Raw genomic sequence first — 22088 nt, 5'->3', positions numbered from 1 at the left:
TGCAAGAGCTCCAAGAGCCCATCGGTTCTTTCAGTAGGGGCAAGGACACTTTGAGTCTTTTCTCCAAACAGCACCGCAGAAACTACCAGCAGCAGGAGCCTCTCCTCCCACATACTCACCCCTGGCCACGTAGCTGGGTCCATGGCCATCCTCGGTCCTTTCTTTTTCAGGGCTCACACACACGGTGGTGTGGGTGAGGAGCAGCAGTCCTCACGGGCATCACAGAACTAATGCAAGTGGTGCAGGGGTCTGCTCCTGCCTTTCCAGCTGTTGCCTCCAGCTGCCGAACGCTGAGATGTCTCCACGTCATCTCAGCAGAGGTCCTTTTTGAGGCTTTTTGCTGCAACAATTGGGACTAGAAACATGCTTTTACTCACCTTAAAAAAAAAAAAATAAAAAAATCTCCAAGTACTAGGCCCCCAAACCTCTGCCTGATTTGAGCTGCGCTATAGATAAGTCTATAGACAGGTCTCTTTTTCTACCAGTGGGGATGTAGCTGTCCTGTGCTCACAGAAAACAGCTAGCTCTTAGGATTTCCAAAATACAGCCCTTGGCTTTATATTCCTTCAGCCAACTGGCAGCCACAAAGACCACTATCACAGTGAAGTTTAGAAAAGCATCCAAAATATCTCTGGCATTATTGCTGGCTTTATTCACAGCAAATTTGATTGACCAATATTTATCTGCCACTAATAAAGCCGTTTTAATCTGCATAGAATTCATATCAAATTGCAGGCTGGCAGAACAAAAGACAACAGTAATTTGTAAGGAAAGTAGCAGTTTCAATCATTAAACAAAAGAAAAACAGTCCACACTCAGAAAATCATTACAGCTGAATCGACATTACTAAAGGGCAACCCACCCAGGTTAGGCCTGTGTCCAGTAATAATGACAGCTGTTCCTAAGGCACAAGCAGAATTGTCAATAGAGGTTGATACCAGATCAGCTTAACTTACATGACAGCACTGCACTACAATGTTGTGGTTTGGTTTTTTTTAAACAGTTTATAGACATTCGTATATCTAGATAAATGTCACTCAGAAAATATTAGCTGGAAGTGTCTTTAAGAACAGCAAAAACCTGTTATATGGATTATGGAAAAATAGGTGCTTGTATATTCATTAGTTTCAGTACAGCTTTCAGAAATGTCATTTTGAAACATCTTTATTTTAAATTATGCCAGAACCCCAGAAATCTGCCTTCCATCAGCTGGATGAAAAATTGGCACTATTTTTCATTTCTCAGGATATATTAAACATTAGACTCTGCATTGCTGAGATCAAATGTTCTTACAAGCTACGAGCTGAAGGGCTCCAGACACTCCAGGATGTTACCTCCAAGTGACTTTTCCCTCCGGAGCGGCGAGGAGCCAGGCTGCCGCACCCACAGAGGACACTGCTGGCAGCCGCTACTCGATGCCACCGGCTCCTGAACTGCTTTCCTCCATCACTCTGTGAGAGTCACAGTTGCCACCTTTCTTGGAATGCCACTTAGAGCAGTACACAGGCACAGGACCTATGTTAATGGTCGAGCATCCTAATTAATCTGGCTGGCGGACAAATGGTGCATCTGCTGCTGCGATTTGAGTAGGTTTGGGGTTTGCGCATTTGCAAAGGAAAGTTGCAGGCGCTCGGGTCTGGCCGGTTACTCTCCAGTGGCATTTTGGCATCGAACTGTGTACTCCTGCAACCTGCAAAGGAAAGCAGAAACCTACTGCAGCTTACCACCACATATGGATTCTATGCGTAAGTGCTGTCGGAGTTTATATTTCAACTTTTAAACATGTAGGATAAGGCTTTCAAGAAAGCTCTGGTTCTACTCACAGGGACAAACTCTGAAGAAAGATCAAGACCAACCAAATTCTTGGAGCTGCAACAGGATCCGATAACTTTAAGAGTTTGGTTTTAAGTGTCAACATTTCTCTCAAATTTTTCTCTCACGTTTCCTAAGCACACAGGGTCCCCTGAACATCTGAAAGCTTTTGGAAACCCAAGCGTCCCTGCTGTTCTCCATTCTGTGTACTATTTGATCAAATCTATGTTACTTATTTTGCTTAAGAGTAAACCACACGCAATGAAAAACACCGACACAGATTATAGGCAAAATAAATATTTTATTGGTTTAATATACTCCTTTTTTTTTTTTAAAGAAATCAGCCCTTGTGTGTCTTCCTAAGACAATTTAAAATCTTATAAACTTTTTCATATAATATTGTTATATTTGAAACTACTTTTGATTAAAGACCTTGACATAGCGTAAAGAGTTTTCGTAGATGGAAATGGCAAAGGAGTCAAGAGATTCCAAGCACAGCAAAATGGGATATTACATATCCACTAAATGTTTATTTGACCACATAAAATCTCCAATGACTTCCAATTCGCTCCACTGGAACAAATACACGTTCACTAGGCTAACTGAAAATACACTCAGTGAGGGATGGGGAAGGAAAAGAGATTTTTTCCATTTTCCCCATAATACAAGCAAGGTCGTTCATTCATTCCAAGTTGCACATCCTAATTACTTTCAGAAGATCGTTACTTTTATTGCATTTTGGTTAATATGAAGCAGAAGAGAACTTCTCTTGGTATGACTGAGAGCAGTCAACACAAAGACAAAAAACACTGCTTAAAATAAGGCACTTTTCTATAGAGGGATGGGCAAACAGAAAGGAAGCAAATAAAATTAGTTAAAAGTTGTCTTCTACACAAAGATAAGGCTTTCAGTGTCAGAACTTTAAGTAGTTTTAAGTAACGTCATGTCATTCTACCACTCTGCTAATAGTAACCGCCCCAAGAATTAACAGCAATTTTTACATCAGGATTTTTTCCTTCTTTTGAAGTGGCACTAAGTAACAGCAGTGGAAACCATTATTGGTTGTTTCAAGCTCTTAAAGTGGATCAGTTATTGCACAATAAATACCTCATAGAGGTCAGTGTTTTGGGGGGGTTTTTTGTTGGTTTTTTTTTCTTTTTCTTAAAAAAAAAGCTAGGCTTGAATGCATGTGTGTTATAAATTGATTACGTCTGGAAATCTTCAAGTTTCATGATGCATCATTAAACAAAGAAATTAGCTACATAAAAATTTACAACAGGGACATACAAATAAATACAAAACCTTTCAGAGAGCCACAGTTTTGTTGATGCTTTTAAGAAAGTAATGAATTAGTTAAAGTGTCTAAGTCTTTATAGACGAACTCAAGGAAAGGGACACATCATAGAACCAAGCGTCGAATACAGTAGCCTATCTCAGCAGCTTTAACATCTCCTGAAGCAAAAGTAACTTGACACTTTCGCCAGTGTACGCCGCTCAAAGCAGAATCCCACAGCATTTCGGACTACGTCCAACCTTACAGAAAACAAAAAGCAAGACGAATATCTAAATTAGATATTTGGGAGTCTGCTTGTTATGCTTAAGTATGTATTTTGATAATATTCATATTTAAGGCAGGCAAATACAGAAATCCTCTCCACGATGCATTCACATGTGAAGCCATCACGGAGCACACCACAACCAAAAATCAACGACCACTGCATGAAAGCCGGCAATAGAACAGTCCAAACTATAAACCAGCTGATTTTCCAACGCTCTCCAGGACTATCAGTATCCTCTGTATTAACTTCCATTTCGATCACTTATGTGTCAAGGGCAAAATGCAAACAAAGCAAGGTTTAAGTTAACAATGGTATTTTATGTGACCAAAAAAACAAACAAAAAAAATATCTGGTTGTAGCAGGTTGCCAAAGTTTACCTGTAGTACCCGTTTCAGGGCTGTGTATCTTGTTTTGCAGTTGGAGATCTGCTTTGTGGTGATACAGCTGCTAACAATCCACTTACTATTTCTCGTCTTATTTCACCAACAATAGATTCCTTGATCTGAAAGGGAGGGATTAGCCAAAGTTTTAAGGTCAGTAAGTTATATAACCAACCGAGAAAACTAAATGATATTGCAGATACGTTTGACATTATTGACATATGAAAATGTACAATACCAAAACATCAACTTCCAAAAAAACGCAAATGGAAAAATATAAGAGGGTTTTCTCTTGGAAAAATAACTAAGTAATTTTCAAGTTCTCACAAATCGTATAAATGCAAACCAAAGTAGTTTTATTTTTCCAGATGGTAAATATATCTGCGTTTTACACTCAGTATTACTGGCTTTATGCTAAGAAAAGATACATTTCAACTACGCTAGATTTCTGAAAATGACATTTCAGGTTATACACCTCAAAAGTCCCCCAAACGCACCGCTTTTTGACATTAGTCATTATCTCTTGAAATGGAAGGCAGGACTGATCTGCTTCACAAACGGATTACGCAGTAGAAAAGGTCCAAGTCTACGAACATGAGCTGGTGTCTTCATACAAATCAAAAGGAGACAAATCCTAATTACATATTTTCAGCAACAAAGACGAACAGAGAACTTCCAACTGTTGCTCCCATCAGCAGTTGGCCCCTGGGATATGATCTATGACAGCAATGGCTATTTTTCACAGGATTGTGACATAGCATGAAGTTTTACATAAAACAAACCCAGGAGTTACTAACTAGCAGGCACCTGAGCGTGGTTGAGGCTAGAACAAAGAAAGAACAGAGCACTGATGGCTACAGTAAAGGAAAAGGAGGCGAACCCCAGTTCTACAACAGCGTATCACGCTGGAAAGGAGCGGGGCATGACAAAGAAAAGTAATACGGTCTGCTCGCAAGAACGAGAAAACTTTGGCACCAACTTATTTTTTGGACGGTCTTCACTCGGGGAAGCACTAACATGTCAGATGTCCTCCCCTGTCCTTAGAACCACAACGACGGTGAGAGAGTGCAGGGGGGTAAGAGCCAGAGCCCGACTGCCGGGGTCACTCACAGAAGCACTCATCAGCCCAGTTAAGCAACACGGTTTTCTTTTTCTTATGAAAAGCACAAATAATTTCCTGGTGCAAATAACTGATCTTAGACTAAAGAAAATACTGTTCATAGTGCCATTTCAAAGTAGCTTTCAAGCGCCTGAGTAGCCGTAGCGAACGTGAGACTCGATGCCAGAAAAAAAGCTCAAATTTCTAATCCCAGCTTTGCCAGTAACAAATCCCTTCATGTTCTGATGCCCCACCAATACCACGGGAATAATATTTACTCAAACCCAGCCTTCTCAACGGCCTTGCCATGTCTGCATACCCTCTCATCATCTTGATGATCATCTTGCAATTATTCTTGTAAGTCTCCCCTTTTCCTGGTGCGTCAAAAGGATTAAGCAACAACGTCAGAAGGGTGGCAGCAGCATTAGCAACAGGTTATTTATCCCTTGTTCTCACTGGCAAGCAATTCAATCCCTAAACCATTAGTGGCAAAGTTCCTTGTTTCATTACTACTTTGCATCAAGCAGAAATTCAGAGACTATAATGTTTTTGGGAAACAGGTTTCCAGTTGGGTCGTTTGCTGATTAACTGACAAAAAAAAAGCCAGTGTGTAACAGGACCTGGCTCACTGACGGACGCAAGTCCTGAGCGTGTCTATGCTGATGCACACACAGACGTACAGAGCTTTAGGACCGCTGTCAATGCAGCAGGGCCTTTGGGATTTAGAAACGCTGGCACAGGGGAACGGCACCCTGGCTGTCCTGCAGGCCACCGTCGTAAGGGAGCCCCGCGTTGCTCTCTCCGCTTTCCGTCTCCAGTATCACAGGGGACAGGTCTGGAAGTACGCTACAAAACAGTCATTCCGTGCCCTTCCCTCACCGGATAGACAAAAATAAACTTCACTTTCAAAGAAAACTGATAAAAGCTTCCCAAATTAGCAAGTAAATGTTCTAGTATGACAGACAGACTTGTGGCAAGGCAGAGACTGGAAGGGAAGCGGCTCCTGTTCTATTCTCAGCTCTTCCAACAACTTCTGTCTCGGCCTTTGTGGATCACTTGAGCCCTCTGCCTCTCACCTTCCCGCCCAGACGACAAGGCCACCCTCCGCTGCTTCTTTTCACTGCCACTGCTTCCTCCTTCCTTTCCAGACTCATCAAGGTCATTCCTCCGTGGCGAGCACAGCATTGATTCCTGCAGTGACTCAGTCCCCTGTGCGTGTCATGACAATTGCTAATGTTTGCCTTTTTCATTACTAACGATTTAAGGCAAGGTGCACCTTCCATTTACTCTGCAGAGGGCACAGCCCGATGGCAAGGCTTCCTCCATACAAAGGACAGATGCAGTCAATGAATGCTCCGCCAATATTTTTAGCAGCTGAATGAAAAATTGACCATTTGAAAGAGGAGAGAACCCACTCATTTATGGTACATATACTACATTGATACAACACTAATATTCAATATATTGCATTAATAACACAGTACCACACCCATAGATCGTTTTACTACAGTAAACCAGTGATCTTTCTCCCTATGAAAGAATCACCATTACTGTAATATTATGTTGCTGCTAAACAATGAACTCGTCGAGAGTGAAATGTGCCACAGTGGCAATTCTGGAGATGGGTGTTCTTTACCTTCTGATGGAAAATGGGCATGAGGCTTTCACAGTCCTCATAATTCTGATCTGAGGTACATTTTCTATAATTAAAAGAATTATTTTCTACTCTATTTTCTTCTTGTGCCACTTCGGGCAGCAGCTGGTGAGGTTTTATGCTCGACAGTAAGATGAGGAACCCAACGCCTGCACAAGGGAAGTATGAACTACCAACAGACATTTTTGATGAATGCTGAGCTAACACGAATTTGAACACGAAACAGAAAAGGGAAGATTCTCTATCCAACCATCTCTCTGTCCCATAAAGACCCATTACAACTTCTTAAAACAGATGTTGACAGGAAAATCATACATTTCTTTAGAGTATAACTTCATTAAAGGCAATTTACAATGGAGAATTGAGAGCAAACCCAAAACCTGCATTGCTTTTAAGCATAAAAGTTTTTGAAACTATCACATCTTTTAAACTGCAGAAGAGCAGAGCGAGAGGGCCTGGTGGCACTCCTAACGACACCGTGACCTAGGAGTCAAGCACCAAATGCTTCATGTGATACTCCAGTGGAGGTCAGGCAGTATCTTCATCAAAACAAGAGGGCCACTGTTTGGCATTTTAACATTTCACATTGGTGAATGCTTTTCTGTGGGAGTTAGTCCATTAACGCTAGAAGTTAACACCATGGGGCCTTTTTAATGCCAGCAAATAGTTACAGGTCAAAGCTCACATGCATTACAACCCACCCAGGCATATTCTGAAACACTGCCTGACTTTTCTTTCCCCAACACGAGGTCATGCAGCTACAGAGAATGGGAGGAATAAGCAAGGGTTTAACATTTGTGACTGCATACATCAAGAATGCATCCTACCAGATTTCTCTCTTTTGACAACGGAACTGGAATTCCTTTGCTAACAACAGGGGTTGTTAGCAAGGAAGACACATTTCCATTTATGCTCTGTTTTAGCTCTTATGAAATACACAAGATTTTCCTGACCAGTACTTAATAGCATATTCTGGCTCTGCAAAAATTACCAGGTGCTTCAAGCCAATGTATCTTCATTCTGACCTGCAAAACTTCTCATGCTGAGACTCAGAGCTGATCCGAAACAGGCTGCCGATGAAGTTAAACTGAAGGACAATCTCACTGTGTGCTCAAACATTTACAAAGTAAGTCAAACTCAGTTATTTGCTGATTACTCATCTTTGAATAGTAGCCTCTCAGTTCAGTGAGGATTCTTTCAGCATTACAATGTCCTCAGTGCCACACAACCCAAAGAACAATCTCTGTACAAAGAGTACACATCTTTATTTGCTATCAATTAATGAAGTTAAAGAGGAACTTTCACACAGGCTAACCTCAGGGAAAATATTGACTGAAATAACTCTGTACTTTGAGTCCAGCTCCCTTTATTTTCTCTGCTGCTTTTACACTACACTTGAATTACAGTGCTTTCCTTCCTCTCTCAGTTTCTCCTTTAGCAACCCCCCACCATGACACCACTCCTCTGTCACACAGGTTTTTACAGAAGGGCTGGATACGAATGCAATATCCTGGCTTCACTTCAGAATGGGCAGCAAAGTGCAAGGCATGGTAAATATCTCATGTGCACCTCCTCTCTGAGCTTTAGGCAAGGAACCCCTTTTAAAAAGCCATGAAAGGAAAAAAAAAATGGACCAGAAGGAGAGAGAATTTGGGATGTCTAGGAGCATTTTAGGACATCTCCAAAACAAGGCTCTTCCTCATTCCAACTTTACTCTAGCTACTTGTTGTAGCAGCAGGAGGGTGACAGGAGTGGGAAAGACATTAAAAAACTGAATTCTTGCCCCTCTGCCTCATTCATTCCTTTGCTTTCAAAGTAGAGGTGTAAAGTTGTAGCATCACAAGCTCCAATGTAAGGATCAGTGTTGGCCAGAAAGGTATTCAGCTCCTAATCCTGAGCACAGTAATGACGAGGTCGTCAGTCTGGCAGTACGTCACCATGAGCTGACTGCTGTACCCTTCCTTCCACAGGCTAATGCCACTTTCCACAACTCATCCCACTGACTCTAACGGGACTACAAAGCACTATTCAGCATCGTGAGGCTACTTATTGAAAACTGGTCGCCAGTTCCCCTCACTGCCAAACTTCATCCTCTTTGAACACCAGCAGTTCACTGATGGTTAATGCTTGTGGATACGCATTATTCTTTGTACTCTCAGCTCTGGTTATTTATGTAGTTAGCCAAAGGTAAACAAAGTAAATATCGTCACATGCTTCCAGCCATCATCTTCTACAAGAACACTCCTCAGTAATGCTCTACTGCTTCACAAATCTCACCGTGCAAGTGTAAAGTGCCTGTGCACAGCAAAGCCCACAGTGAGTCAGCCAAGACAACGTCTCCACTTTGCAGAGGCAGACACAGCAGAGTCTTGTGGTCAGACGATGAGTAAAAGGATACCTTACGGTCCAGTACGCTCTGCCTCTTTCTGCACTGAGAGAAGAGGGGTAAAGGTGTGGCAAAAGATTCCACTGGGATCACAGCTCCTGTTTTATCAGGAGATGAGTGGCCTGCCTCTCATCTGTTTTAAAGACAAAGCTAAGGCAAAGCTGGTTCCAGTTATTCATAGCCTCAAAGCAAGCTGACCTGGATGGTACCGCAGCGTTACAGCCTGGCCTGTTGTACGTTCCTGAGCACGACACCTCTCCTGGCCTTTCGAGTGGTTTATGGCAGAGCCACACAAAAGCTTCAAGGGACGAGCTAAAGGCTAAGGGTCCAATGACCCTCAACTAAAGGCTAAGTGGCCCCTCTCCATTGAAGAAGAGGGAATAAAACCCACAGTTTCCCAATCCTCATTTCTGTATTCACAGCAGACAGCTCACTCCACTTTCCCACGGGCTCTGCTTTTGAGAACAAGAAGTTTCTTTTGCTTCCTTTTCCCATTTATACTACTTGCCGTAAGGCCTTCTGTCATGCCACTGACAAACAAAACATGCAGTTTTAGTCCTGGTTTTTAACCTGGCCCGCAGGAAAAATAACCCTTCACTTTCGTTGACTGCCAATAAAACTAGTCCAACAGCATTGGTCCAACATCAGTCTTAAAGTCTGAAATAACTTCTCATCTGACTTCAGTTTGCTTCACTTACACTCCTACAGTCCTTAGTGGTTTGGGGTAGAGGGACTGGGAAACTATTTTTAACCTTTACTACTGAGTTGTTCCAGAAAAAGTATTTCATCAATCACGTTAACTCCAACGTGGCATTTTAGCAAGCAAACGTGACAGAGAAATTTTCGCTTGGGCATCTGAAATACTGCTGCTTAACCAAGTACTAGAGACGGCAAATTCTTTCTCACCCAGACTTACAGCAGCTACTAGCTATTCATTTACGTGCTAACCACGGTCACTGAAAAAACGTCTACTGCTTTGCACAAGAATACAACTGTGGCTTGAACATCTAGTGACGAGCTCCGAGCCTCCAGAAATAGTACAGTAACAGTATGGAGCGTTGGCTTGAGAGGCAAGAGAAAACGCCACTGTCTTTAAGTTTCAGTAAACGCTGTTCAAACGTCCTAGATCTCAGCCACTCCCTCCTCACCTCCCGTATGACTTGCTGCAGCTCCTCCTGCTCCACGCTCTTGTGGATTTCATCAACCGAAGGCACGAGAGAGACTTTTTCAAGTTTATGTTCCACCTCTGGGTTGGAGTCTGCAAGCTCCTCAGAGCTTTCCACCAGCTGTCCAGTGCCTGCTCTCACTGGGGGAGTTGGCGTTAAGGCAACAGAGGCTCGGTATAACTTCTTGCTCTGACTCTTAGACTTTCCTGCTAGTTCAGAGGAACCAACACCAGCTTTTCTACCTGTGTGACCGGAGCACACTGAAGAGGAATCAGAGTTTCCATGGGAGAATACGGACTCTGCACCCTCTGCTGGGAGAGTTTCCAGTCCAAGATCTCCCACTCCTAAACCCAGTTCAGACTTCAGAAATGACTGCTCACGAATAAGTTCAGAGACCTAAGGATTCAGAAAAGAAACAGTCCTGAGTAAGCATATAAAAAAGTCACATACAGACACAATTATGCTTTCTTGTTATTTATTCAATTACTTACTCATTCCCTCCATGTAACAAATACAGCTATAAAATAAATATATGCTTTGCCTTAGGACTGCAACAAAGAGAATCATAAAAAGGAACTGGCTTTTTTGAAAGCCAACATAAATATGAATTGTGGCAGTTCCCCAAGCCACTGACTTTTGCAATAAGGATGCGTCCTGCCAGAGCCATTGACAGAGACACACGTAAAGGCTTGATTTTGTTTTTCTTTGCTAAAACAATTCAAGTTTGTTCTTTCCTTGCTCCAGTCTTTGAACTACTTGTTTTCAGCAGCATAAAATGTACAGAAAAAATAAGAAATAATTTTCCCTAGAAAACTCACCGCATTGTCATTGTATCAACTAAATTCAAACACCTTCCCCACTTCTACATATTCCTTTTAAAAACAAACAAGACTTCACAGCTTCTTACACCTACGGTTAACTTGGCTTAAGGGAAAATGCAGCTGTTCTCAACAGAACTACTTGAGTGAGTAAAGTATTTCCAAGATTAGGCTTAAATGAAACTTCTATAACATTTTTTATGAAATCATAGAATCATCGAATCATAGAATGGTTTAGGTTGGAAAGGACCTTGAAGATCATCGAGTTCCAACCCCCCTGCCATAGACAGGGACACCTCCCACTAGACCAGATTGCCCAAGGCCACGTCCAGTCTGGCCTTAAACACCTAAATCCCTTCCTGGTTCTTTTTCTTAGTAAAATATACAGCACACGACAATTACTTACTGGTTCAATGACATTCAACGGAGAAGGGCATGAGAGATTATCAGTACTTCTGCTTCCATACAAACCCTGAAAAATTAAGCCAAGTTAATGCATTGAGTATTATTTAGAGCTGTCAGAAGCTAATATATAAACATGCTGTGCCTCAGACAACTTTCTGTAGAAGCAAAAACTTGGAAACAGGAAGCAAAGCTGGTTGGAGAAAGTTTATTTCAGTCATTTTTAAAGCTGGCCCTCTTCTATAAAAGGATTTACAAATAAAAAGATATTTATATGGTTCAAAGAATGCAAGTTTGGCTTGGGATCACAGTAATACCATATTTTCCTGTTCTTGGGTTTCAATTTTTTTCCCATGACAAAATACTAAAGACGAAGATGTGGCCTGTGCCTGTGCTGCTTCTACAGAACAGGATTGGCTAAGAAAGAGGAATGAAACCCAGGAAGGACGTATGATACTTTTCGCCTGTGCTTCTTTTGTTTGGCTGATGACAGAATTGCAGCAGTTAAAAGAGGAACAGTCTTCCACTTATTGAAAAAGAAGAGAAAGTATATCACCATGCCACCAATAAACATATGCAAATGTCTTTTTTATTCCCCCTCTCGTGCTTCTGGGGAGTGTCGTGGGAGCAGAGCTTCTCCCCCTGTTTGGCAGGGAGCCACACAGTTAAACTGAAGGAGATACAAAAGGCAATGGAGGAAAAAAATGAAGATGACAACTGGATCTTCCTGTTTTTTTGTTGCATGGATTGGCAGAGCTAGAGGGGAAGCACACCCCATTTCTTGGGAGAGAAACACTGTGCATTTCTCACCTCTCTGCCCTCATTTCACAAGAAAATCAGTGTAGGAAAACTCCAGAAAGACCAGCACCATCCCCCAAGGATTTTAGACATGAGCACTACCTACCAAAGCTGTGAGAAATCAGGGTCATGACGAGGAAAAAGAAGAAAGCACTGACAGAAGAGGTCTGAAATCTCAGACCTAAAACCCCAGAAGGTATGTATTGATACCTATTAACACCAAGAAAGTCCCTCTATTTACACACTTTTCCCCCACCCAAGACAAACACTGACTCAAAATAAAAAAATATGACCCCTGATAATACACATGGCATCATGAGATTCCCCAGGTATCATCCCACTTAAGAGTTTTAACAGTTATGAGTTATTAACATTACACTGAGTAAACATACAACGTTGTTGCAAAAGTAATACTTACTACGTGTGTCTGAGGTCTGTAAGGTGAAGACATGTGCAGGCTTCTCAGCTGGTCTTCCAAAGCAAGCAGACGTTCTTCTAACTGCATCTCTAACTCCTGTAGCTCCATGCGGACAGACTTTCTCAAGCTCTGTAGCTGATCAGCTTCGTATCTAGACCAAGTCCATCACAAAAAGAACAAGGGCATTCACTGCACTCAGCTGCACACCACAAAAGGGCAACTGAGCAGGACAGTCCCGTGAGTAAAGGACTTCATAGAAGGGAATTCAAAGTGGAACACAGAAAACTCCTCTTTCACGGACAAATTAGCTGAATGTCTAGATGGAACAAAAGTCTTACTCCATTTATACAAAACATATATCACTTCATGGAGAAAACTAAACAACAAAGTGTATCACAGATCATTCTCCAATTTTAGCTTTAAATGCTTAAATATATGCAAGCAGAAGAAATCAGCATTTATCTATCTCTATCTAATCAAATCCAATTTAAAACCAGTAACAACAAAAATCACGGAGCAATGCAGTAATTGCATATTACTTCTCCTGCTAGTTCTCCTGCTTGATTCTAGATTCCCAAGCAGTCACAGCTACATTTTGGCCAGGACACCATTGTCTAAGAAGGCCAACTGATTTCAAACATGTTTACTTTTAAAGTGATTAGTCAAGAGGTGATTCAACTGAAGTAAATATATAATCAGTTTTGAACATTGTTCCAGATCAGCTGCTGCTGCAACTCATGGTGAGCACAAACAGAGACAGAATATGAATGTGCTCTGTAGCCTGCCAAGTGGCCACTGTAAGTTGGAAAAGCATCTCAATACTACAGTGTTCATTCTTTGTTTACATCTACAAAGATGGAGGGGGGCAGGAGGGGGGCGGAAGCTAAGCTGAAAATCCTTTAAGGCTTTTTCCCCACTAGTATCCTACGTTCAAGTATCCTAATTATCAAGTCCTTAAAATCCACAGCTGTAAGATCACTTTGGAGAAAGGATGAAGAAAAAAAAAATCATCAATTAATGAGAAACAGGGATTAGAAGAAACAAAGAAGAAAAAACTCTAGAATGAAGAAGTGTAAAGAATAGAGTAAACAAGTTTTTTGGCAAAAACTCAGCTCCAGCCCTGTTCAAATTGAAACTAATAAATTTTTTGCTCTGATTTGAGGGGCAGCGACACATTTCTGGAAGTGCCAGAGTATTTTCTCTCTCTTTTTGAAAGGATCATTTTACCTTTCCTCTTCTGTCATGTGCTGATAAACTGTTGTCTGTTGACGCAACATAGTCAATTCCAAATCCATCATTTGGGTTCTGAATAAGTTTAGATTTCGCCTTACCACTTGTAGCTCCTGGAAAGTATTCTGGAGGGAGGAAGATTATAATGCGTTACATGGAAAAATTGAATTAAAATAAGTCTGGATCCTATAATCACATTTGCCCAGATGTACCCTTTGAGTCAAGTAAAACCTCATCAACTTCAGTATACTAGAGAGGCTGCATGTTGTGAACTCACAATAATTCAAGAAAACAACATTTTTATATGTATCATACAAGCAAACACATGAAAGGATTTCCATTTATTCAGATTAAATCCTTTTTAACATTATTTGCAGGATGGAGTCATCTGTTATCTCTTGAGAGCAAAGATCAGGAACCGCCCAAAGTTGGCAAAATCTGTGGCACACTTAGAACTTTCCTTTGTGTTTTATTTTGAGTAAATACCACTGTGTCACTTACTTCGTAGAGAGGTAGAATGGATGATCTCTGAGTAGTGTAACCGGTGGCCGCTGAAAGATCCTGACCCCTCATCACCGGGTACTATGGAAGAAACAAGCAATTGGAAATAGGAATGTCAGCAATCCCCTTTATGAACTCATCTTCCCAAATGCAGAGGTACTCCAACAGCAGCCACTGTTAAAACGCAACCTTGCTGGCACTGCAAGTTCTGCTATCTATGTAACTACTGTACCAGGAAAAGGAAACCTCACAAAATGGCAGTGCCAGCTCTTAACTGAAGCACGTGCTCCAAAGCTCTGCAATGCAAATGTGCTGCAGGGGAAAAACCAAATTAAGCCCGCCTGACACAGTAAGCAGGAATACAAGCTAAGTTTTTCCGCAGCAAGCATGTTATGCCTGAAAACTCAGTAGTCTCAATTGTCTTAGGTAATGATAAGGAGAACAACTCGGAAAACAGAACTGAGCTAATTAAAATGTGCCATTTTCAAAGCATGATTACAGTCACATTTGTCGTGGGGTTTTGCTCAGTTCTTAATTTGGAGTTTTTTTGTTGATTTTGGTTTTTAATCCCACTACATTGCAAAGACCCCTGCGTGCTAATGATCTCTTATGAAAACAAGAGTGTTAAAGAATTTATATTTGCATGTTGCATCAACACATGGAGCAACCAGATAAAATTCAGGGGCTGTTACATGTAGAGACATGGCACAACAAAGAACAGTGGAAAAGCAAAAACATTCACCTTTTCAAACGTGAAAAAACACAGCTTGTCCAATATAATTTTGAAAGAATTCAAAGGACTATTGACACACCATGGAAAATTTGAAGCATGTCCATTTATCCAGAGGAGTTTTGCTCAAACACGATCACATCAAGGCATAGGTGTTTTTTTTTTTTCCTCTCCCAGTTTCCTCTGTTCCCTGTTCTATCAGGAATGTATCTACTCCTCTTTATTCCTCCCTAAAATCAGAATCATATATTTGAAACATCTCAACTTTTTCTTTCGCTGCTGAGTATACTGCCAAACTTGATCTTGGCTGTAGGAAAAAGCAGCACCAGGAACTGTGTATTGTAAACAAGACATTTCCATGCAAACCTCTGTAATGAGAAGGACCAAGCCCCCAGAATTACACTGGAAGTAGAACAAGTGGGCTAGGAGATATTATTATCGCCTCCGATACTAATTTGGGTTTTTTATTTTTAATTGGACCAGCTTGAGCACGAGTTCCAGATGTAATACAGAGAATTCTTCAGCAAGTTTAGTGAGCATGGTGTAAGTGACAAAAGTGCTGTAGCCTGCTGTAAACTTACCCATACCAAGGCGACAATTGGTTCCCAAGAGGAAATTTTACAAACAAGGTTAAATTCTGCAAACGCTTACTCCCAGGCACACCATCCACTACATGGAGCAACGGCTGACTTAAAACACAGCTGATCACAGCTTTCCACTGCAGAGCTGTGTCCCAGTACACAAGCTCGCTCCAAGAAGCAAGGACAGCTGATATAACCAAAGTCAGGAGGGACTAACCTCTAACTTTTGACAAGTGACAAAATAAACCAAAAGAACAGGGGTCTAAAAAAGCCCACTACGGCCTACCAACTGCAATAGGGTGCAGGCAGGAGCACGTTTGTTCTTGGGTAAAACCCACAGAAATTGTTGAAGCTCTGCAACTGAATAGTGTTCATGTATTCATATATAAACAAGCAGAGTCTCCTCTGCCCGCTTAGGCTCCTGCAGCAGCTTGCAGGCTCCTAAGTTGGATCACCACTGAAGAGACCAGGAGCACAGGGATGGCAGAGGAAGGACAGCTGGCAATCAGGAAGGAAAGAGCAGAAGGTGAGGCAGAAACTGGTTAAAAAGCAACGCGCTTGTATTTTTAAAGCATTTCTTCTCTGAGTCATGAGATGGACAAAATTTCACAGTGTGACAAAACTGGTTCTTAATAAAAACGGATGACTTCAGGATCATGTTGACTAGTTCCAGAGCTGAACATGCAAAAGGCTGGCATGAAACAGCACAGAAATGTGTATGGAACAGACATCACTGACATCATTAGTGAAGCCATGGGACTTGCAATGAAAAAAAAAAAATTTCTATCAGTTGGATGGGAGGTATGTCAAAAACAAAAGAGAGGTTAAAGGACTGTCAATATGTATTTTCAAATCTAAAGCTAATGACTATCACCTTAATAGCTGATAAAGAGTGCATTGTTCCTCCCATCTAAGAATATCCATAAAAGTTTAAAAAAAAAAAAAAAAAAAAAAAAATCAATCTGAGTCAACTACAACAAGAAAAATTTAAATGCAAAAAGTGGAGCACTGGAGAGATGATCATTTGCCACTTTAAACAGAAGCTCCTAAAACTCTAGCAAATCAGACTTGCACAAAAGGTCATATTTTCCTGATCTGCTGCACTATGCCAAGGAATAACCAGACTAACATTTTGGGGTTTTAAGGATAAAATAAGAAGCCTCTTTTGCCCAAGGTAAAAATTTGGCTTCCTCTTACCTGTGAGAGGTTCTGCAGAGAGTTTCTGATGTCATGTAGGACCCTTCGCAGCTGCATCTCCACAGTGGAGGGCGGGTTGAAGGCATGAGGTCGATGAGGAAATCCAGCATGCCTTGGAGAGAAGGGACAGCCGAAGGGGGAAAGCAAAGCGCCGAAGGAAGAGCCAGAGATGCTTGGGACGCTGTGAGTGCTCAGCGTCCTCATGTGCTCGCAGAGCGGTCTGTCCTGCCACTCAGCGGGGAGGGAGTGGAGGGAGCACGTTGACTGGGACATGTGTGCTGGCGTGTGCAGCGAGCAGCTCTGTACCCTGGTGGGACTGGGCTCCTCGGACAGTCTGTTGGGCCCAGTTTGGGGCACTTCTTTCTTGGAAGATGAAGGCGCAATGAACAGCGTGGATTTGCACACCGGCTGGCTGGTGGCTGCCTCACCCTCACTTTTCTCATTCTCAGATGCTGGTTTCTTGTCTTCCTCCACACGAGTATACTTGTAGGTGAAAGAAGGAGGACTGCAGAGAGTCTCTTTTCCTGGCGTTAACTGGACATTCACAGAGGACACCACTTTCACTGGATTCAACAACGGAGTTGGGAGAGACTGAGACCGCCTTAGAGGATAGCCCGATTCAGCAAACCAGAGTCTCTGCTTCCTCAGGAGATCTTTTGACTTAAGCAGAGTGCGTCCGGCCCTGGAATCAGATGTGCTGATGATCCTCATCTCGGCTCTTTGCAAAGCAATGTGAACCCTATCCGCGGATGATGGGGAGGAGCCGCCACCTTCCGCAGACTCCATCGACTTGAGGATATGGTGTGTGTGGTACTGAGGAAACTCAAACACACTGCCTTCCTCCAGCAGGTCTGATTGTTTTTGCTCACTGGAATTGTCTTCGTCTTTAGAGCTGACCTCTCCTTGGACTGTCTCTGATATATGAGATGACTTGCTTTCTCCTCCTTGATTTTGTTCAGTTTCATAGTCAATAATTTTTCTGTCTTTGCTCCTTCTGTTCTCAGAAGGTGCTCCTACCTTTTGTCTCTCTACTTCAGAGATAATATCCTCTTCATCATCATCATCATCATCATCATCATCATCATCATCATCTTCTTCTTCTTCCTCCTCAAACTTATTGAAACAGGGCAGTTCCATGGCTAATGGTGTCTTCTGTTCCTCGCTATGCGACGTCACGGTTGTCTCGCTGTCACAGCTGTCAGCACTGCTTCCCATGCCCTGCAAAGACTCCTGAACCTAGGAAAGATATGAGCCAGCAAAGGGGTGAACATACTAGAGACTCAACTACTCCCTTCTCAGGGCTCAGGCTGAGTCCAAGTCCATATTCATTGGGCATTGTGGTAGGGAGCAGAATGAATAATACAAAATGCAGTTACTGTGCAACAAAAACAGTGAAGGAGAACAAAGAAACCATATAATCAGAAAGGTTAGAAGCACATTAAAGTATGGGACCAAAAGGAGATGGTTTAAAAAAACAGGAGCAATGTATCCACACATTTCTTTGATTTTACAATAAACTATTGCCAGAAGAATAGAAGTGGCAACAGAGTAAAAGAGTAAAATGCTAGTATTTTAGGTAGCAGTGACAAGGGTTAGCAGAGTGGAAGTACGTGGCATCTCCCATATATAAAGGTTCACAGTCAGCACTGAAATGAAGAGTGGTATTACGGAATGCATACACAGAAGTGCGGAGAACTGCAGAGCATAGTGAAATTAATGTCACAGGACAACACTAAGAATGGGAAAACCAATCTGCCTATACACTCAGCCTGTTTTAAGTCACAGAATTGTCTGAGACCGGGAAATTCACACTAGGATGCTAATCTCTATTGGACACTGCATCCAGTACTATTACCCCCATCCTCGCTTTCTTTCTCCTAATACTTCTTCCCCTTTTCATTCTAAATCAACAGTTTAAAACAGAGCATATGTATGAGGGAGATGCTAATTTAATAGGTAACAAATGGCAGGAAAAGCACCTGTGAGAAAGGAAAAAAAAGAGATTATGGATTACAAAGCACATTCCTTCAGCTGGCGGACAAGACATTTTCATACGAATATGTGTTACAAAGTACAATCTTGGAAGTTTACCATAGTTGACACATGAACTAGAAATTTAGAGAAGGTTTTCCCATCTCCAATTTCTGCAGTTTTCACTGCCATTAGGATACTAACTATGTTTTTTTTCCTAGAGAGATTACTTACGAAGTACATCAGGCAATAGTTCACAGAATCATAAAATACCAGGTTGGAAGGGACCTCAAGGATCATCCGGTCCAACCTTTCTTGGCAAAACCACAATCTAAACAAGATGGCCCAGCACCTTGTCCATCTGAATCTTAAAAGCGTCCAATGATGGGGAACCCACCACTTCCCTGGGGAGATTATTCCAATGGCTGATTGTTCTCACTGTGAAAAATTTCCCTTTTGTGTCCAGACGGAATCTCCCCAGGAGTAACTTGTACCGATTACCCCTCGTCTTTTCCACATGACTCCTTGTAAAAAGGGAGTCTCCATCTTCTTTGCAGCCACCCTTTAAATACCGGAACAAGGTGATAAGGTCTCCCCTAAGCCTTCTTTTCTCCAGGCTGAACAAGGCAAATTCTCTCAGCCTGTCCTCATGTGGCAGGCTTCCCAGTCCTTTGATTAACTTTGTGGCCCTTCTCTGAACCTCTCCAGCCTGTCCACATCTTTTTCTATTGTGGGGGGACAGTGTTCCAGATGTGGACTGACAAGCGCTGAGTAAAGTGGGATAACGACTTCTTTCTCTCTGCTGGTGATGCTCTCGTTGATGCAGCCCAGCATCCTGTTCGCTCTCTTTGTCGCTGCAGCACGCTGTTCACTCAGATTGAGCTTGTTGTCCACCAGGACCCCTAGGTCCCTTTCCACAGAGCCGGTCCCCAGCCAGGTAGATCCCAACCTGTGCTGCACTCCTGGATTATGTCTTCCCAGGTGCAAGTCCTTACACTTGTCCTTGTTGAACTTCCTAAGGTTCTTGTTAGCCCACTCTTCCAGCCTATTCAGGTCTTCCTGCAGGTGGCTCTCCCTTCCAAAGTACCCACTTCCCCATTCAGTTTGGTATCATATCCAAACTTCAGAGTACACTTGATCCCATCATCCAGATCACTTATGAAGCGTTGGGCCCAATATCGATCCCTGGGGGACCCCACCCGTGACAGGCTGCCAGTTTGAAAAGGAGCTATTTACCACCACCCTCTTGTCATCCAGTTCCCCACCCACCACACAGACCACTTGTTCCTTCTCCAACCATCTAGAAGAAAATTTCAGTCATGAAGGTCAACTTCGTAAGTATGTGCTTAACACTGCACTCACTGGCACAGTCACAAATTAGTATGAAAGACTGTACAGGTTCAGACACTGTTCAAGTCAAAGGTATTAAAAGAACAAAAGATTGTAATGTCTAGGTGAAATTAGGTGTGCTACATGTGTGCATATCTGCGTCTCTAATCCTCCATCACATTGTTCGTTCACAAGTCAGGCAAGCAAAACTTCAAGAACTTGGATGGAGAATTCTTCTCGCCTCTTTGGTAACGTGAAACTCCCCATCTTAGTGCCAGAATCTCCCTTAGAATTCTTTATTTTGGATGTCAGGGATGAAAAGCAACACGGTTCCAGTTTTTTGAGCTTTCTCCTGAGTTTCAGAGGAATGCTATGGCTGCTAGAGTCAATTATTTAACAGTAGATGGCACTAACTTACCATACTTTTAAGAAACAATATATACCCCTCTGTATCCCCTTCATCTTTTCACAGGTTCTCTTCATGAGCTGCCAAGTTCTCATTTCCCCTAGTCTCATCATTCACCCATATTTTCTGAATTCAGCTCAGCACTTGATCTGAATAAAGCAGTGAAGGTGGCAGAAGAGAGCCTAGCGACTTCATGGCACAAATCTTGTGCAGTCTCAACACATCTTTTCAAAACAGCATAATAGAAAGCAGAAAAATCTCATCCCTTTACAGCCAACAAAAATAAACTCCACCAGTCCTCAAGTGAAGGGGCACTTAGTTACAACATGCTTTTAACGTACTCTTAATCAGGTTGCAACCAATATAAAGATCAGGAGTGAGCAACTCTAACCCAAGACTGCTTCTAAGATGCCTGTCAGCTTCAGTGTAGTCCCAGTTTAGTAGAGAGCAGAACCAGTATCTTGGACTATGATGCTCATTACAGGGACTCAAGCTCATGATTTCCTTTATTCACTCTCTTGCTCTTGGAAAGTGTAAGCTGATGTTTAAGGGAGACAAAAAGATTCACACTGTCTTGGCTTCCATTGTGTTACTCAGTTGAAAAACTACAAAACTGGAAAGCACAAAATACCAGTACCAAAATGGAAAAGCAATGCTGATGGATGGGGAGGGTGGGAATCTCTTCCTAGTAAGTGCCAAACAGCTTTTAAAATGTTTGGTGTGCCACAAGGAAAAAAACATACAATAGCATAAAAAAAAGTTCAGCAGCTGCAAGCCATAGAAATGATATTACTGGTGATACCCGGAATCCCATCTTTGTATTCCTCCAGACTGTGGTTTAAGTCCCAGACAGCTAACCGATGGCCTTGAGGCCAGGATCCAACTCAAGACTTTTCTCTGGCTGACTGACAGGACAACCAAATCATGGATATTACTGTGTAAATGTTTTAGAAGAGGCAAGAGAACACCTCTCCTAAACATCAGGTATAGCGCTGGGCAAACGTGTGTACTAGGCAGACACCTAAACGCCATGCTGGAACAAAAGCCTCCCCTAAGACATGCTGTCTCTGGTCAGTATCACGGCAAGTTCTGGGACTGAGATCAAAGGAACTGGAACAAGAAACAGTGTGGGAGCTCAAGATCAACTAAACATTAGTATACCTTCACAGTATAGTTAGGATGAAATTGTTTTCACCTTCTGTCAGCTGCTAGCTAAAAATATGGAAAAGTCCCAGAAAAAAAAAAAAAAAAAAGAATGAAAGAGCGGTAAGGCAAAAATTATCTAAGAAATGAACTGATCAGAAGAAAATCTATAATCTTTCATAACCTTAATTGCTACCCACTGCAGTCATGAGAGGAACGGACTATGATTCTGCAGCCTCAATTGGTGAGAAAAGATACACCAGAAACGGCAAACAGGACACACTGAACTTAGAGATTATTCCAGACCCAAGCATACCCAGATTATCCCACCAGAAAGCCTTTCAAATTTTAGCAGAGTTCTGTAAGGGACTCAGCAGGTCAAGCTCTGAAAATGAGAAGTTCTATAGGATCTAGATTGATGGTCACGATAGCAGTCAAACATCAACATCCCTCCTGCCCTCCCCAGGTCCCTACTGTCCCACAATAATCGGTAATAGTTCAACCACAG

At 42.1% G+C, this 22088-nt stretch overlaps 1 protein-coding gene across 2 annotated transcripts in view; it reads right to left on the bottom strand.

Annotated features, from left to right (window-relative positions):
* Window positions 1-1648: 1648 nt before the first annotated feature.
* Window positions 1649-22088, bottom strand: part of ITPRID2 (ITPR interacting domain containing 2) — a 33331-nt gene continuing 12891 nt past the window's right edge. The window contains exons 6-13 of one of the 2 annotated variants that reach the window (XM_082483185.1): window positions 16732-17967; window positions 14224-14304; window positions 13720-13847; window positions 12493-12643; window positions 11281-11346; window positions 10039-10452; window positions 3749-3873; window positions 1649-1690 (exon numbers count right to left, since the gene is read on the bottom strand). In XM_082483185.1, coding sequence (XP_082339311.1) covers window positions 3763-3873; window positions 10039-10452; window positions 11281-11346; window positions 12493-12643; window positions 13720-13847; window positions 14224-14304; window positions 16732-17967 — 2187 coding nt within the window. In that variant the 3' untranslated portion in view covers window positions 1649-1690; window positions 3749-3762. Of the gene's footprint in view, window positions 1691-2093; window positions 3346-3748; window positions 3874-10038; window positions 10453-11280; window positions 11347-12492; window positions 12644-13719; window positions 13848-14223; window positions 14305-16731; window positions 17968-22088 lie in introns of those variants that run through there. The other variant, XM_082483186.1, reaches the window with a different exon arrangement.

Source organism: Vanellus vanellus (assembly GCF_965231255.1).
Source record: "Vanellus vanellus genome assembly, chromosome: 5".
NCBI lineage: Eukaryota > Metazoa > Chordata > Aves > Charadriiformes > Charadriidae > Vanellus > Vanellus vanellus.
This window is presented reverse-complemented; position numbering and strand designations above follow the sequence as displayed.